At 38.9% G+C, this 19060-nt stretch overlaps 1 protein-coding gene across 6 annotated transcripts in view; it reads left to right on the forward strand.

Moving 5' to 3' along the window:
* The window catches only part of olah (oleoyl-ACP hydrolase), a 53049-nt gene that overhangs the window by 18781 nt on the left and 15208 nt on the right, over positions 1-19060 (forward strand). The window contains exon 1 of one of the 6 annotated variants that reach the window (XM_039736505.1): positions 12507-12566. The exons of the other annotated variants lie outside the window; for them this stretch is intronic. Coding sequence (XP_039592439.1) covers positions 12515-12566 — 52 coding nt within the window. The 5' untranslated portion in view covers positions 12507-12514. Of the gene's footprint in view, positions 1-12506; positions 12567-19060 lie in introns of those variants that run through there. 6 annotated transcript variants of the gene reach the window in all.

Below are 19060 nucleotides of genomic sequence, written 5' to 3' on the forward strand. Positions count from 1 at the left end.
AGACTGTCTGCAGCTAAGGAGCCACCCTGAAGGCCCATCTCTTTAAGGGGTTCTAAAGGCTGCAAGCTTCATTGACACGTGACATTTTAGCTTGGTGCCCCAAAGGAAAAGTGGGACCCAACCATGAAATTGGACAACTCGATTAGTCTGCTCCTTGTGTTGATGTTGCAGTGGATGGTTAATGTTAGCTTGAAACATAATTCTTGGTTTGAAGGGAATTTTTAAACCCCTTGATTTAGTTTTATTGTTGTTAGGTTCTGTTTAGTACTCACTCCTTGTGCTAAATGTAGTAATGTTTACTAAACCAATGAAGTGCAAGTTGACAGTATTCAGCAAAGCTTAGAAATGTCACATCCTAACACAGTACAGCATATCAGCAAATAGAAACATATGTAAAAATACAAAAAAGTAACAGGATTACATTTTATTTGAATGATTTACAACTAATGCATACTTTGTAGTTCTTGTTTGAATTTGAAAAACTACCTGGGACCAGGCCTTGTTCTTGTTTTATGTTTTAAGGGAAAAGTGGTATATAAGGAGCCTACATGGTGTAATGACCTGGCTGGTATTTGCTAAAGATTTCCTATTGCTTGTGTTACATTTTTCTTGTCTTCTTTCTTTATGCCTCTACCTTTTTGCGTACTTGTATTAAAGTGCAGTTCATCCATCTGAAAATATGCTGATTGTAAAGTACATGGCGATTTAGTTAGGCCAGGAAAAATGATTCTAATTATTAAAACATTTTATCATCAGCAAACCAAATGAACATCATCATTTCATTTCCATTTTACTTAACAAGCATCCTTAATATCTGCCTACTGTGATATCGTGCACCAGATTGCTGATGCATTCTTATGCCAATTAAGAAAAAATAAATCCTAACCCACTTACCATATTTACAGTACTTAAAATGTTGACTAAATTAAATTCAAAACAGTATGAAGGTTCTTTACAATCATGTATTAATGTTACCTTCAATTAGAGCATGCTGAACCATCTTTTGACAATATTGACTACTTTAGTGTTTTTGAGTGAATCTTTCTATATAATATGCTATCGTGGCTGTTCGTTTGTCTGACCAGGATTTTAAATCACCTGTAGCTTGCAAACCGTTTGAACTATTGACCTGAAATCTGATAGTAGTATACAACATGACATCTACTATCTGCTTTTGGGGTGATAATTGACCTCCAAGGTTATTCCTCTTTTTATTTTTATTTTATTTTATTGTAGAATCAACCAGCAGGGCATCCGTGCGGCACATGCGTATGGACGCCGTTCTCATCCCTACCACCATCACTGTCATATCCCCTACCTCTTCATACCTTAAATAATTCATAAGGCAGATTCAAGACTTAAGTGCCAGCTTAAGTGAAAAATTAAGGAAAGTGTACTAAGTCATTGCAACACAAACATTGACTTAATCAGTTTTAACGCGAAAGATGCCGACAAAAGAAGAGAAGAAGTGGGCCGCTAGGGTGGAGAGAAGAAGAGCTGCTCAGGAAGCAGCAAGCTCATTAACTTCTGAGCAAACGAATGCTAAACGTATGGAGAAATTGTATGAAAACTAGGAATGCTTAAGTCAAGTGTATTCAGTGCACGTTATCTTGCAGTGTGCCGTTACTGGTACTTTATATTACATTGTTTTCTTTTTCTGTTGTGTAGATGAGGAAGGAATCGGTATGTGATCTGATAAGGTATAGATAGACAGATAGATAGAAGGATAAAATGCAGTTTCTTACTGAAGCTCAATAAATAAAAATAATAAACTTGTAATATTTAAATATTTAAGTACCGACTTGTAATTGTTTCCATTTACTGCAATCCTTACAATCAATAAAATATAAAAAATAAGAATTCAGTTGTTTCCAATGGGACAATAGAGTTCAGTTTTCTCAAATAGGAGGATACCTGACACTTCTCACTGGCTGATTTCACCTTAAGAGTTTTATTTATATATTTGTGTTATAAATCATAGCACTGTTGATTCTGGAGTCTGCAGAGGAATGTTGTACTAGAGAAACAGCAAGTTAACAAAAATACACCTGTTGAATTAATAAATTGTGATTAGAGCTGCGAAATTATAGGAAATTGTAAGTGCCCTAGATTCACTCAATATTAAGCATTTGCTGAAAGAAAGGGCCCGCGACTAGCATTATTTCAATGCATTTGTATGAAAAAGATTCTGTTTAGTAAGCCTTTCAATACCCTGGAGCTCATTGTTGTTCAAGTCACATCTGATTTCATTGTGAACATGCCTGGGCTCTTTTTTCATTTCTTAGAGAAGATTACAAAGGATCCTTGTGTTTAGTTTCATTGCATCAGCCACCACCAGTGAGTAGGTCAGTGGGTTGCAAGACAGGAATGTCCACTGTGTCTTCTATATGAATTTCTTTCTTATGAACTGCTTAGCTAGTCAGGTTGCGGGAAAACACATTATCTTTTGTAGGCGTCCTTTTATTTTTTAATATATTTTCTAGATATTTTTAATATGTCTCAATTTTGGTCTCTATCTGCCCATCTCTAATGAGTCACATATTTTAGCAGGTTCATCAAAATTTATAGGGAACATTTTTTGCATTAAATAAAAAGTTACCTTTCCCTTATGAAGAACAGCTCAAACTGTCTTGGTTTTTGTGTCTTGTTCTTGTTACTTTTATATAACTTTCTTATTTTTATAACCCTCTCCTTATATTATTACATGGCTATGAATGCAGAAAAGACAATAAGACACACAGGCTATCAATCAATAAAACAGCATCACCACACACAAAGGTGCAAATGCTGAGCACACACGTATACACATATTTGAATTTACAGTACAGACAAATTAAACAGAGCCAGAGTTAGTGTTGGTGCCCTGGGCAAGAACAGCAGTTAACACTCCCTTCTGCATCCAAAGTAGAGTGAAACAGCAATTTTCTAATCTGCTTAAAAAATAATAACTTATTTGACAGATATCTGTTTACTTTTAAATCACATTATTATTTAAAAAAAAATACTGAATAACTTAGTATGTTACCTATATTAAATCACTTTTTAAAACATGATGGGTTTAAAAATACTTCATTATATTCTCTGTTAGAAAATTGTATCAATCTCTCTATTTAGATTACTTATCTGAACTACCTACAACTCCCATTACTTAGTGAGATAGATAGATAGATACTTTATTAATCCCAAGGGGAAATTCACATAATCCAGCAGCAGTATACTGATACAAAAAACAATATTAAATTAAATAGTAATAAAAATGCATGTAAAAGCAGACAATAACTGAGTAAAGTTAGCATTTACTCCCCCGGATGGAATTGAAGAGTCGCATAGTGTGGGGGAGGAATGATCTCCTCAGTCTGTCAGTGGAGCAGGACAGTGACAGCAGTCTATCGCTGAAGCTGCTCCTCTGCCTGGAGATGACACTGTTCAGTGGATGCAGTGGATTCTTCATGATTGACAGGAGTTTGCTTAATGCCCGTCGCTCTGCCACAGATGTTAAACTGTCCAACTTTAATCCTACAATAGAGCCTGCCTTCTTAACAAGTTTGTCCAGGCGTGAGGTGTCTTTCATCTTTATGCTGCCTCCCCAGCACACCACCGCGTAGAAGAGGGCACTTGCAACAACCGTCTGGTAGAACATCTGCAGCATCTTATTGCAGATGTTGAAGGACGCCAACCTTTTAAGAAAGTATAGTCGGCTCTGACCTTTCTTACATAGAGCATCAGTATTGGCAGTCCAGTCCAATTTGTCATCCAGCTGCACTCCCAGATATTTAAAGGTCTGCACCCTCTGCACACAGTCACCTCTGATGATCACAGGGTCCATGAGGGGCCTGGGCCTCCTAAAATCCACCACCAGCTCCTTGGTCTTGCTGGTGTTAGGTTGTAAGTGGTTTGAGTCGCACCATTTAACAAAGTCTTTGATTAGCTTCCTGTACTCCTCCTCCTGCCCACTCCTGATGCAGCCCACAATAGCAGTGTCATCAGCAAACTTTTGCACGTGGCAGGACTCCTAGTCATATTGGAAGTCTGATGTATATAGGCTGAACAGGACCGGAGAAAGTACAGTCCCCTGCAGCGCCCCTGTGTTGCTGACCACAATGTCAGACATGCAGTTCCTAAGACGCACATATTGAGGTCTGTCTGTAAGATAGTCCATGATCCATGCCACCAGGTGTGAGTCTACTCCCATCTCAGTCAGCTTGTCTCTAAGGAGCAGAGGTTGGATGGTGTTGAAGGCACTAGAGAAGTCCAAAAACATAATTCTTACAGCACCACTGCCTGTGTCCAAGTGGGAGAGGGATCGGTGTAGCATATAGATGATGGCATCCTCTGCTCCCACCTTCTCCTGGTATGCGAACTGCAGAGGGTCGAGGGCGTGGCGGACCTGTGACCTCAGCCGCTCCATGGTCTTCATCAGATGTGATGTCAGAGCAACAGGCCGGAAGTCATTCAGCTCACTAGGACGTGATACCTTTGGGACAGGAGTGATACAAGATGTTTTCCAAAGCTTTGAGACTCTCCCCTGTTCCAGGCTCAGGTTGAAGATGCGCTGTAGAGGACTCCCCAGTTCCAACGCACAGGCCTTCAGCAGTCGTGGCGATACACCATCTGGACCCGCTGCTTTACTGGCACAAAGTCTTCTTAGCTCTCTGCTCACCTGGGCTGCTGTAATTGTGGGTGGGGATGTCTCACCTATGCTGGTATCAGCAGAAGGATGGTTGGAGGATGCAGTACTCCAAGGTGAGAGTGGGTTAGGGCGATCAAACCTATTAAAGAAGTTGTTCATTTGGTTTGCTCTCTCCACGTCTGTCTCGATGGTGGCACCCCGCTTCGAGCTGCAGCCAGTGATAATCTTCATCCCATCCCATACTTCTTTCATGCTGTTGTTCTGCAACTTCTGCTCCAGCTTTCTCCTGTACTGCTCTTTCGCCGCCCTGAGCTGGACTCGGAGTTCCTTCTGCACGCACTTGAGCTCATGCTGATCACCACCTTTAAAAGCCCTTTTCTTCTGGTTCAAAAGGCCCGTGATGTCACTTGTAATCCATGGCTTGTTGTTAGCATAGCAGCATACTGTTCTTACTGGAACTACAATGTCCATACAGAAGTTGCTATAATCAGTTGTGCATTCAACAGCATCCTTAATGTTCTCACTATGTGACCCCAGCAGGATATCCCAGTCCGTTGTTCCAAAGCAGTCTCTCAGAGCCTGCTCTGCCTCAGGGGACCACTTCCTGAATGAGCGTGTGGTTGTAGGTAACGCCCTCACTCTTGGTTTGTATTGAGGCTGAAGCAGAACCAGGTTATGATCTGCTTTCCCAGGTGCAGTACATGCAATTCTGAACACATTTTTTCAGTTCTTTTCACTGGTAAATAAAAAGGTACATGAAATTGTTGGAAGTGGTTTTTTTTTTGAGTTGGGTTAACTGGTGATAATATCAGAAATATTGGGTTTACCAGTAACTGAATGTAACAACGTTTTTCACATTTTTTTGTTTTCAAAATAACTGTAGCTGCGTTTTTCAAAAATTACCAAAGTTCTGCAGCTTCATCTCAAAAAATGGGATTCAACAAAAGCCTGACGCGCAGAAATGATTCCACAGACAAAATATCTTCGTTTTTGAAGTTTAGTTAAGTTTTAAAGTAAAACAGTTTACACACAAAAAGAGAAAATTGAAATAGCAAAAAAGGAAAAATTAATGTAAGAAAAGTTCAATTCTAAGCTTAATCTTGTTACATCTCAAATCGTTACTATTTACTTAACATTTCTGAACCATTTCAAGACGGTCAGAAAACTGTATGCTTATCCCATTTCTAAGCTTAAAATGGGTCTTTCAAGTCCCTCTTTACTGGGACCTGTTCCAAACAAACTGAGCTTATTATCACACTGTTATTCAGTTATAGTAAGAAGGTTCTATCTCTTGTTAACTATAGGGGGAAAAGACTATACCATAAGCTATGACTATGAAAGACATTAATATTCTATTCAAATTAAGCAAACATCAATATGAGTTTAACTCAAAACTTTAAATTTCTAAGATTGGCTCTTACATTTCCGGCCCCTAATTGGCTATGCAGGAGCGGAGACAATTATTTTACTTTACTTCAATATGAGCCAATTACTTTTATATTAACTATTCTTTTCAAATCATTAGCAATAACACTGCAAACAAACATTTTAAAAATTTCATATTTCAAACATTGACTGTTTCTTGAAGCAGGCACAGTTTATTCACGGGTCTGTCCAGTGTGCTGGTTTTGGTCTGCACACAAACTCTTCTGACTGCACCTTTGGCATCTGGCATTGTCTTGATGACTCGACCCATTACCCAGGAATTGCGAGGTGTAGCTTTATCTACAATTAGAACAACATCCCCTGGTTCAAAATTTCTTCTTGGTGCAAGCCATTTTGACGTTCTTGAAGTATTGGCAAATATTCTTTTGTCCATCTTTTCCAAAACAAATCAGCCATGTATTGAATTTGTTTCCAGCGTCTTCTTGGGTATGGTTCATTTTCTGAAATGAGTTTAGGTGGTATTTCAGGTTTTGTCTTCAATAATAACAAGTGATTGGGTGTGAGTGGTTCCAAATCATTTGGGTCATCTGATGTCTTTGTAAGGGGTCTGTTATTGAGTATTGATTCTACTCTACACATCATTGTAGGAAGGTTTTCATCATCGAGTGTTTGTTGGTTTAGTGTTGAATTTAAAATCTTTCTTATGCTTCTGATTTGTCTTTCCCACACTCCACCTTGGTGAGAGGCTGATGGTGGATTAAAATCCATTTGATTTGTTCTTGCATCATAGCGTCACTGATTTTTTTGTGTTCCAATTTTTTAATAGCTTCTCGTAGCTCTCTTTCTGCTCCAACAAAATTTGTTCCATTGTCTGAGCGCATGATTTTAACTTGTCCTCTTCTATCCGTAAATCGGAGTATGGCTTGGATACAAGAATCAGTGTCTAAGCTATGTGCGATTTCTATGTGCAGCTCTGGTTGTTAGACATGTGAAGATTACTCCATCTCTTGACTAGACTTCTTCCTCTTTTGACTAGGAAGGGGCCAAAATAATCAACTCAACATTAGTGAACAGTGGTTGGTTTGTTCCTAGGCGATCTTTTGGCAAATCTGCCATTTTTTGCTCACCTGCTTTTGCATTGTATCTTCTGCACGTTGTGCACTTTGAAATTATTTTCTGATAGCTGAATTTGCTTGAGGTATCCAGTATTTCTGGCGTAATGCGAGCACGTAGTTGCCCACAATGTCCGATCGTTTATGAATGTGCTGCAATATGAGAGAAGCAACATGTGAATGCTTGTGTAGAATTGCGGGATGTTTAGTTTCTTGGGCATTGCAGCTTTACTGAGTCTTCCTCCAACTCTCAGTATTCCATCTTGTATGATCGGGTCAAGTTTATAGATTCGACTGTTCTTTTTAACACAAGACTTTTCTTTAGAGCTTTTAATTCTTCTGGAAATTCTTGCTGTTGACTTAGACGGATAAGCTCTGTTTCAGCTTTAACTAAGTCATCTAGAGAAATTGGACTTGGTTTTAAAGTCAGTTTGTACCTTTTCATGTGCTTTGTGATGAGTGATTTTTGTTCTTTTGGATTACCTTTAATCTGACTGGCTTCTAGTTGGAATGTTTTTCTTTCATTTCTTAAGTGCAGCAGTATGTCTTTAAACTTGAGAAACCAAGCCACTGCTTTCTTCAAACGATGCCAATCCGAAAAGTAAGTGATTAGTTTGTTGATCGGTTTGGTCGCCTCTTCTACTCTTGTCATGTTAACTGCACAAATTTTAACTTCTGGATCATCTTCAAAAAGTGAATCGTTCAGTTGATCTGGTCTTTTTGGCCATTCACGTTCTGACTTCAATAAGAAACTTGGACCTTGTGACCATGTGGTGCTCTTGAGAAAGTTTTCTATGTTTAGCCCTCTAGAAGCTTAATCAGCCGGATTAAGGACAGATGTGACATACCTCCACTGTGAAGGTTGTGAATGATCTCTGATCACGGAGATTCTGTTGGCAACAAAGGTCTTGAATCAAGTGCTTTCATTTGAAATGTATTTTAGCACCGTGGTGCTGTCAGTCCAAAATGTAGATTCTTGTAAAGGCATTTGAAGCTCACCTTTAAGCATTTTGTCCATTTTTATTGCCACAACGGCTGCTGTCAGCTCCATTCTTGGAATCGTGACCTGCTTCAATGGTGCAACTCTTGACTTGCCCATCAGGAATGAACAATGCCTTTTGTCATCTTCGTTGGTTAAAACAAGGTAAGTGACAGTGCCATATCCATCTTCACTAGCATCTGCAAAATGGTGCATTTGTGCTGTCATTATGGTTCCAAACCCAATAGGTTTGAAGCATCTGTTCACATTATAGTCTGTGTAAGAGCCATTTTCCAAGTTCAATAAAATGTATGAATATTTACTAGATGATAATGCATAAAATATGGGAGGTTCCTAAAACCCCCGTGAATAGAATTGAGTTGGTATTTTCCTGTCATCTCTGAACAGTTTTTGAGTAAACAATGTTCTTTTGTAAGTGTTTTGCCTTACCTTGTGTAAGGTATAGAGGCATACGGTTTTTTAACCGTGTCCTTGAAAGAATTCTTTTTATGCTCGCGTTCGTGCTACCAGTTGAAAGAGCCTTGGGTGTTCAATGGTGTACACAGACTGACAGTTTCAAGTTCCAGGTAAAGCTGCAAGATAAGCCTGCTACAAGACGTGGCATTCTGTCAGTGGTCAGTTCAATATATGACCCACTTGGATTTCTAGTGCCAGTCATACTGCCTGCCAAGCTTATTCTAAGAGAACTGTGTAAAGAAAAATATGCTTGGGATCAAGAAGTGGAAGCTAAGTACGTTCGGCAATGGAAAAAATGGATGGACGATTTGCAGCTACTTGTGGATTTTAATGTAGTCAGGTGTTTTAAACCGCCTGGATTTGGTCAAATAATGACCGCACAAATGCATCATTTTGGAGATGCTTCAGAAAACGGGTATGGCACTGTTTCCTACCTCTTTTTGACTAACAAAGAAAATGAGAGACATTGTTCATTTCGAATGGGGAAATCAAGAGTGGCACCACTAAAATCTGTCACTATACCAAGGTTGGAACTTACAGCAGCAGTGATAGCGGTCAAAATGGACAAAATGCTAAAACGTGAACTGCAGATTCCCCTGCAAGAGTCGATCTTTTGGACTGACAGCACCACAGTACTAAGGTACATCGCAAATGAAAGTGCACGCTACAAAACCTTCATTGCCAACAGAATCGCAGTGATAAGAGAGCACACACAACCCTCGCAATGGAGGTACGTAGCATCTGCGCAAAATCCTGCGGATCAGGCATCAAGAGGTTCGACAATAGAAAGCTTCATCAAACGCAAGACGTGGATACAAAGCCCGAATTTCCTACTACAGCCAGAGGACGAATGGCCTAAGAGACCGGATGAGGTGGACTTGTCTACTAGTGACGATCCGGAAATCAAAAGTGTATTGAGGCTCAGCAAATCAGCAATGTCAGAAGAGGTAAACCACCCTGCAACCATTCAGAAGAATTCACATATTGCCACTCTCATTATGCTACAAGTTCATAAAGAAATTGGACATTGTGGGTGTAATTACAAGATGCTACAACCTGACACTCCTGGGTAAAGACAATGCCAATTGCAAAAGGGGCAGTCAGAAGAGTTTGTGTGCAGATCCAGACCAGCACACTGGACAGACTTGTGAGCAAACTGTGCCCGCTCCAGGCCTCAAACAATGATTAAAATGACTCATTCTCTTTTTGCATGCCTAATTTTAAAGCTTTTTAAATTTAGTGCTTGTGTTTATACATTAGAGTTTAAGCTAGAAAGTTTCCTAATCTTAATATTTGTGTTTTTATAGTAGAAACTAAGTTAAGCTTCTTAAGGTTTGTTTTAAGTTTGGTAAAGTAATGAAGGCTCTTATTAAGTAAAGTTAAGTAATTGATTTCTGCCCTAGCATAAACAATTAGGGGCCGGATGTGTAAGAGCCATTTTCCAAGTTCAATAAAATGTATGAATATTTACTAGATGATAATGCATAAAATATGGGAGGTTCCTAAAACCCCCGTGAATAGAATTGAGTTGGTATTTTCCTGTCATCTCTTAACAGTTTTTGAGTAAACAATGTTCTTTTGTAAGTGTTTTGCCTTACCTTGTGTAAGGTATAGAGGCATACGGTTTTTTAACCGTGTCCTTGAAAGAATTCTTTTATGCTCGCGTTGCTTACGCATAGAACTGAGCTTGGCGCATATCTAAGTGCCAACGGCCTAAGGGTCCTTTGAGTGTAAAGTAACTCGTAAATTAAAAGATCTAAGTTTTGAACCGTATGTTTAAAGCATACAGAAGAAGAAGTAAATAACCTTTAAGTACAGAAGTAACCAAAGCTTCATAAGAAAAACTAAGTTTATAGAAGATACATTTTTCCCTTTTTTTGCCTTTATCCTTTGTGTGTAACTATTTTTCTTTTTATTCTTGTATGGATTATTTGCCTTTAACTTTCACTAAATATTTTTAAAACGAACTTTTGGACTGAGAGATTTCTTTGACACGCGTCTTACCCGTGCCTGACTTCACCTTACGCAAAGCGGCAACACTAAAGTTAAAAAACCCGCCTGAAGTTTTGAAACCTGCTTAAGATCTGAACATGCCTAGGACTGAAAGTTTAAAACTGCCTTGGATCATAAAAGAAAGCAAGCCTGCATTTTCAACGCCATGGCATCTGAGTCCGGGAGCCAGAGAACATTTCGAACCCCCATTGAAAGTAACAGTGGTGTGAGTGGAAGTCACAACGATCAGGATGTTTCAATGGAAGATCAACTTGATGATGACATAAAGCCGTCCAATTCATTAATATCTAAACTTCAGTCTGAAATGGACTACAAATACAAACAATTATCTATTACAATGAAGTCTGTAAATGAATTAAAAAGAAATGAACTTAATTACGAATCTATAAAATCGATCTTCGAAAACTCGTTCTTTAACATGAGAATGGAATATAAAAGGTTAAACGACAAACTCTTATCCCTCCAGAGTAACGAAGATATACGGAAAATGCTACAAAAGGACTTTGATGCTAAAATGGAAACTATTCGCACATTTTCGGAAAATACGATGGAATGGGTCTTTGAAGTACGTCAAAATATAAGCCTCAACCAGCAGCCTGACTTTTCGGCTAGCCAATTCAAGGATTACAGAACGACGAATGACTTTCCTGACGTCTCGCCAGAAGATAGTGTCTCACAGGTTTCCATTCAAAGTAAAAGTCATATAAGTTCGGCGGCGAATTCAGCCAAAGCCTCCCAAATCTCCGCAAAATCTAAATGTAGTACAAGTTCAGCTGGGACTTCTATGAGCGCCATCAGATCTCAAGAGGCAGCACACGCTGTGCTGTTGGCTAAAGCAGAAAACCAAAGAAAGCAACATGCTCTAGATTTGGAAGTAATGCAGTTAAAAATAAAGAGAAAAGCTGAAGAAGCTCAGCTAAAAGCTAAAAGAGAAGCTGAAGCAGCTCAGCTAGAAGAGATCAATTGGCTTTAGAGGCAGCTATTGCAGAATCAGAAGCGAAATTAAAAGCACTTAAAGGGCGCAAACGCAGTCCTAAAAGACTAAGCCAGAAACCAGATGTGAAATTTGAAAAGTCACAAGATGCGAACAGTTACAACTTTACAAATACAAATGAAAGTAAAAATAAACCTCAACAACAAAATGAAGCACCTCTTCAACAATCGCTTTATAATAAGCGCTACGATCAACAGAAACAACAACAGTATAAGACATAAGCGCCTTATATGCCACGCAAAAAGATCCCAATATTTGATGGCGATCCCTTGAAATATGTGGACTTTATAAGTGCATTTGACCAAGCTATCGATAAGGCAAGGAACCCGCAAGATAAATTGGACCTATTGGCACAGTTTACTAAAGGTTCACCTCACGAGATTGTTAAAAACTGTTAACACTTCTCACCGTTAGAAGGTTATCAAAAGGCCAGAAAGAAACTTGAAAGTCTCTATGGAAACCAGCTACAGAAAGCCGATGTCTATATGAGAAAAGACAAAGGGCGATCGCAAATAAAGCCAAACGATGGAGAAGAACAGAACGCTAATGCGAACTTTCTTGTCGAATGTATAAATATTATGCCCAACTTACAAAGCGGATAACAATTTGAAAGTAAGGATAACCTTCCTACTAAAGTCTCCAAACCTCCTCAAGACTTACTAGCACCGTGGCAATGCAAAGTACAGAGTATTGAAAGTACGGAGAGCAGGCGAACACCTCTCGCCGATCCAGTGAACTTCGCCGATCCAGTGAACTTTCTTAACGAACAGCCAACATCAGCTTTAGATCCCGCGTACAGCTCAGCTCCACAAAGCCATACCTTCAAGAAGGAAAAGGACAAAACTGACCAAGAGAAGAATCTTTTGAAAGGCGTCCCAAGAGAAAGCAGCTTTATTACAAACTTTTCTGCAGCGGACGAAAAAATGGATACAGACACCTCAGTCAAAACGGCGAAGACAGCTGGACGTATAAGCGGTAAGCACAGTCTTTTTTGCAATGAAAATCACGATCTTAACGAATGCAGTGCAATTCAAAATCTAACTTATGAAAGTAAAATTTACTTTTTGAAATCTAAAGACTTATGCTTTAAGTGCCTTAAACAAGGACATCATAGTAAAGTCTGTGAAGAAAAGATTAAATGCCAAATATGCTCTCAGTTACATCCAGTAATTCTGCATATGAATAAGGAAAAAGGGACCGACGATACAGCCGCACCTCCTAAAGAGGAAAACGTTATGTCGGAAGAGAAAAACATTTCTTTTGCCCATATTTCTGTTGAACCAATAGAGACTTGTTCTGATACCGGGGCCGGTAAAGAGTGTGTCTTAGCTGTGACTCCAGTTCAAGTTAAGTCTGAAACGAATGAAAAATGTGTAGAAACATATGATCTAAAAGTCTCTGACAGCTCAGCTACATTTGGCACTGAAAGTCTGCAAAAGCAGTTAAATCTTTCAGGAAGAAAGTCTCACATCTACATCAGCACTGTAGAAAGAGACACACAGTAAATAGTCAGAAATTAGTAAAGTGTACAATCTTAACAGAGTTACAAGTCAGTGGGATAGAAGAAAACACGTTTTATGATTTACCAGAGGTACGTACAGCAACTGTTATACCTGGTAATAAGGACAAAATTCCTACTCAAGAAGATATTTCGAAATGGCCTTACCTTAAAGATGTATACCTACCCCAAATAAACGCAGAAGTAGGTTTAATAATAGGTACAAACTCTCGCAAACTCTTAGAGCCATGGGAAATCATACATAGCGAAGGAGATGGACCTTTCGCAACAAGAACACCTCTAGGTTGGACTGTTATTTGTTATACGAAAGAGACAGATAACAGAAGTGAAAAAAGATGTTCAGTCAATTGTGTAACAATAAAGCAAGTAGAACAAATGTTACTGAAGCAATACAATATAGACTTTCCAGAACGCGACTGTGAAGAAAAAGAGGAAATGTCACAGGAAGACATTAAATTCATGCACATAGCCTCAGATACTGCAAGTCTAGTGAACGGACATTATTGCATTAATCTGCCCTTTAAAGATGAAACACTTAAGGTACCAAACAACGTGCTATAGGACTTAAAAGGAAACTTACAAGGTTCCCGACGTTTCATGAAGATTATAAAGCGTTCATGAAAGACATTTTAGACAAAGGTTATGCCATAAAGGTACCCACTGAACAGCGGACCCTCGAAAATGAAAAAATATGGTACATCCCTCATCATGGAGTATACCATCCAAAGAAAAACAAAATAAGAGTAGTGTTTGATTGTACAGCCACCTATCAAGGTTTTTCTCTAAATGAACAGTTGTTGAAAGGACCTGATTTAACTAATACACTCATCGGTGTTCTTACAAGATTCAGAGAGGAACCAATCGCTCTCATGGTGGACATTAAATCAATGTTCTATCAAGTGAAAGTACCAGAAAAAGACATGGATCTTCTTCGTTTTCTGTGGTGACCCGAAGGTAATCTAAACAATGAACTTGAGGAATACAAAATGACAGTGCATCTTTTCGGTGCTACTTCGTCTCCCAGTTGTGCCTCTTATGCCTTAAGAAGAACAGCAGAGGATGCAAGAGGCACAGCTCCGAAGGAAGCAGTTAACACTGTGCTAAATAATTTCTACGTCGACGACTGTTTAAAGTCAGTTGCTACTGAAGAACAAGCCATAAAATTGGCCAAAGATCTTAAAGCCCTTTGGTTAAAGGGAGGATTTTATCTTACAAAATGGATAAGTAATAGCAGAGCAGTTTTGCTGTCAATCCCTGAAGAAGACAGGGCAAAAGATCAAAAAGACTTGGACTTAAGCCATGATCTGTTACCAGTTGAAAGAGCTTTGGGTGTTCAATGGTGCACACAGACTGACAGTTTCAAGTTCCAGGTAAAGCTGCAAGATAAGCCTGCTACAAGACGCGGCATTCTGTCAGTGGTCAGTTCAATATATGACCCACTTGGATTTCTAGCGCCAGTCATACTACCTGCCAAGCTTATTCTAAGAGAACTGTGTAAAGAAAAATATGCTTGGGATCAAGAAGTGGAAGCTAAGTACGTTCGGCAATGGAAAAAATGGATGGACGATTTGCAGCTACTTGTGGATTTTAATGTAGTCAGGTGTTTTAAACCGCCTGGATTTGGTCAAATAATGACCGCACAAATGCATCATTTTGGAGATGCTTCAGAAAACGGGTATGGCACTGTTTCCTACCTCTTTTTGACTAACAAAGAAAATGAGAGACATTGTTCATTTCTAATGGGGAAATCAAGAGTGGCACCACTAAAATCTGTCACTATACCAAGGTTGGAACTTACAGCAGCAGTGATAGCAGTCAAAATGGACAAAGAGGACGAATGGCCTAAGAGACCGGATGAGGTGGACTTGTCTACTAGCGACGATCCGGAAATCAAAAGTGTATTGAGGCTCAGCAAATCAGCAATGTCAGAAGAGGTAAACCACCCTGCAACCATTCAGAAGAATTCACATATTGCCACTCTCATTATGCTACAAGTTCATAAAGAAATTGGACATTGTGGGTGTAATTACAAGATGCTACAACCTGACACTCCTGGGTAAAGACAATGCCAATTGCAAAAGGGGCAGTCAGAAGAGTTTGTGTGCAGATCCAGACCAGCACACTGGACAGACTTGTGAGCAAACTGTGCCCGCTCCAGGCCTCAAACAATGATTAAAATGACTCATTCTCTTTTTGCATGCCTAATTTTAAAGCTTTTTAAATTTAGTGCTTGTGTTTATACATTAGAGTTTAAGCTAGAAAGTTTCCTAATCTTAATATTTGTGTTTTTATAGTAGAAACTAAGTTAAGCTTCTTAAGGTTTGTTTTAAGTTTGGTAAAGTAATGAAGGCTCTTATTAAGTAAAGTTAAGTAATTGATTTCTGCCCTAGCATAAACAATTAGGGGCCGGATGTGTAAGAGCCATTTTCCAAGTTCAATAAAATGTATGAATATTTACTAGATGATAATGCATAAAATATGGGAGGTTCCTAAAACCCCCGTGAATAGAATTGAGTTGGTATTTTCCTGTCATCTCTTAACAGTTTTTGAGTAAACAATGTTCTTTTGTAAGTGTTTTGCCTTACCTTGTGTAAGGTATAGAGGCATACGGTTTTTTAACCGTGTCCTTGAAAGAATTCTTTTTATGCTCGCGTTCGTGCTTACGCATAGAACTGAGCTTGGCGCATATCTAAGTGCCAACGGCCTAAGGGTCCTTTGAGTGTAAAGTAACTCGTAAATTAAAAGATCTAAGTTTTGAACCGTATGTTTAAAGCATACAGAAGAAGAAGTAAATAACCTTTAAGTACAGAAGTAACCAAAGCTTCATAAGAAAAACTAAGTTTATAGAAGATACATTTTTCCCTTTTTTTTGCCTTTATCCTTTGTGTGTAACTATTTTTCTTTTTATTCTTGTATGGATTATTTGCCTTTAACTTTCACTAAATATTTTTAAAACGAACTTTTGGACTGAGAGATTTCTTCGACACGCGTCTTACCCATGCCTGACTTCACCTTACGCAAAGCGGCAACAGTCTGTAAGTAACTTCAAATCATCCATCCATTTTTTCCATTTTTGAAAGTGTTTGACTTCTACTACTTCATCCCACCCAAATTTCTCTTTGCATAAGTCTTTTAGAATAAGCTTTGCTGGCAATAAGACGGGTGCTAGAAAACCAAGTGGATCATAAACTGAGCTAACAACAGACAGGATACCACGCTTGTTTGGCAATTTAATCTGAAATTTGAAACTGTCAGTTTCTGTGCACCACTGGATTCCCAGGGCACGCTCTGTGGGAAGGAGACTGTGGTTCAAATCTAAGTCCTTTTGTTCGTGAGCTCTGTCTTCTTCAGGTATGGACAATAAAACTGCTCTGTTGTTACTCACCCACTTAGTCAAATGGAATCCCCCTTTGAGACATAGAGCTTGGAGGTCCTTTGCCAGCTTTATTGCTTGTTCTTCTGTCGTCACTGACCTTAAACAGTCATCCACGTAGAAGTTGTTGAGTACGGTGTTAACAGCTTCCTCAGGAAATGTATCTCTGGCATCTTCGGCTGTTCTAATAAAGCATAAGAAGCACAACTGGGTGAAGAAGTAGCACCAAAAAGATGTACTGTCATTTTGAATTCTTCTAAGTCTTTACTTACATTACCTTCAGGCCACCATAGAAAAGTTAAAAGATCAGTGTCTTTGTCTGGTATCTTAACTTGGTAGAACATTGACTTAATGTCTGCCATTAAGGCTAATGGCTCCTTTCTGAATCTTGTAAGGACGCCAATGAGTGTGTTAGTTAGGTCAGGGCCTTTTAGTAATTGTTCATTAAGTGAAATCCCCTGATAGGTGGCAGTGCAGTCAAAGACTACTCGAATCTTATTTTTCTTTGGATGATACACACCGTGATGTGGAATGTACCACACTCTGCCTTCATTGCAATTCAGGCTTTCTTTAGGAATCTTAACAGCATAACCATTGTCTATAATGTCTTTCATGAAGGCTTTATAGTCATCGTGGAAACCTGGATTTTTGCTCAATTTTCTTTTGAGTCCTATAGCACGCTGTTCAGCAATACAGCAGTTATTCGGCATTTTAAGTGTTTCATCCTTCAAAGGCAAATTTAAACAATAGTGGCCACCTACCAGTCTTGCAGATTCTGAAGCTATGCGCATGAACTTGATGTCTTCCTGTGACATTTCCTCTTTTTCTTCACAGTTGCGCTCTGGAAAGTCTGTGTTATACTGTTGCAGCAGCATATCTTCAATCTCTGTTATTGACACACGATTAATTGAATGTTTAGGCATCTTACCACTTTGTTTTGCGAGGTCATCTATCTCTTTGTATGGTCCACCAACTACCCATCCAAGTGCAGTCTTCATGGCGTGAGGTGCACCTCTTTGGCTAGGTATGATTTGTGACTGCTTGAAGATTTCTGGATAGTTGATTCCTATTAAAAGATCAACTTCAGAGTCAATATGAGACAGACGTACCTCTTTAAGATATGCCCACTTATCGATATCTTCTTGTAGTGGAATACTTTCTCTGTTCACTGGAATGGAGACCTGTGTGAAGACCTTTGGCAAATCAATATATTCATCATCATTGAGACCACAGACTTGTAAATCTGATAAGACAGAACATTGGGTTAAAACTTTTGAATCATCATCGTAATTACTCATAGTTTTGAGGAATACTTGTGTTCTTCTGCCTTGAAGGCTCAATTGTCTTTGGAGCCTTTCAGTGCAAATTGTTACTGTACTGCCGAGGTCTATAAAAGCGTATGTTTCTACATACCTTTCACTTTTCTTGGATTTTACCTTAACAGGAACTACTTGTAGTGCGCATTCTTCTCCGGCCTCAGTAAAGGTACAAGTTCCAGTCTTGGTTTCCGTTTCAGTAGATGTTGCCACACTAGCCGTAGCTTTAAATACTGTTCTACTGTCCCCTTGAATGTGCAGGATATCTGGGTGCTGTAAAGAACATGTCTGACATTTCATTCTCTGTTTACAGTTCTTACTTAGATGACCCTGTTTGAGACAGCGAAAACATAAACCTTTAGATTTTAAAAAGTCAATTCTTTCTTTATGTGGCAATTCTTTAATTTTTCTACATTCGGCGAGAATATGCTGATCACTGCAAAATGCACAAGGTTTTTTAAATGCACATGTATCGTTAACAGTATTTTTGATAGGAATTTCATGAGTCTCCTTTTCAGTTTCATCAGAAATATTGGTGGTGAAGATACTTCCTGATTTCTGTCCGTACTTCTGAGGAGACTTACTTTTGTCAGTTTTTTCTTTTTTATCTACGTCGCCATAAACGGGATGCATACATTTCTTAGCTTCTTTATGTAAAAAGACAGTTAAATCTTGAATGTCGATCTCTGGTGCGTCGCACAAAAATCATGAAATCTTTCCGCTACAATTAAGCGGTTTCCTGGAATGTCTTTAAGACTTTCGATTTCAGTTATGAACACAAAAGGCTTCTCTTTCCTCTGACTTATGTGATCTTTAAGATCCCTAATTATATTTTCTGACTTCGAGTCTGTACTTAGATCACTGCCAATCTCACTTGAGCTCTGTTTAGACATTGCCATGACAACAGTTCGATCAAAAGACAAGACGTTTCCTGACAGCAATTTCGTCACAATAGGGACGTTCCAACAAGGAAGATAACTTTCTTGAAACAAGGCTCCAATGGCTCAGGCAAAGGCACAATCATCCAAAATGTCCTTTTCCAAGACGTCATTTAATAATATCACAGTCTCTCAAATCTTCTTAAGGTACGGCGACCTTGCTTTCATTTATGATCATGCGAAGATAGTAGATAAGTGCACAGTACCTTACGAATGATTCTGTTCCTTTTCCTTCGTTGACGAGTTCTGTAGCAGAAATATCTTCTGTTCCCGAATGGTAGAATCCAGTTCAGGCCTTAGATAGCTAGCGAGTTTTCTGACGA

The sequence above is a fragment of the Polypterus senegalus genome, chromosome 15 (genome assembly GCF_016835505.1).
Source record: "Polypterus senegalus isolate Bchr_013 chromosome 15, ASM1683550v1, whole genome shotgun sequence".
Lineage (NCBI taxonomy): Eukaryota > Metazoa > Chordata > Cladistia > Polypteriformes > Polypteridae > Polypterus > Polypterus senegalus.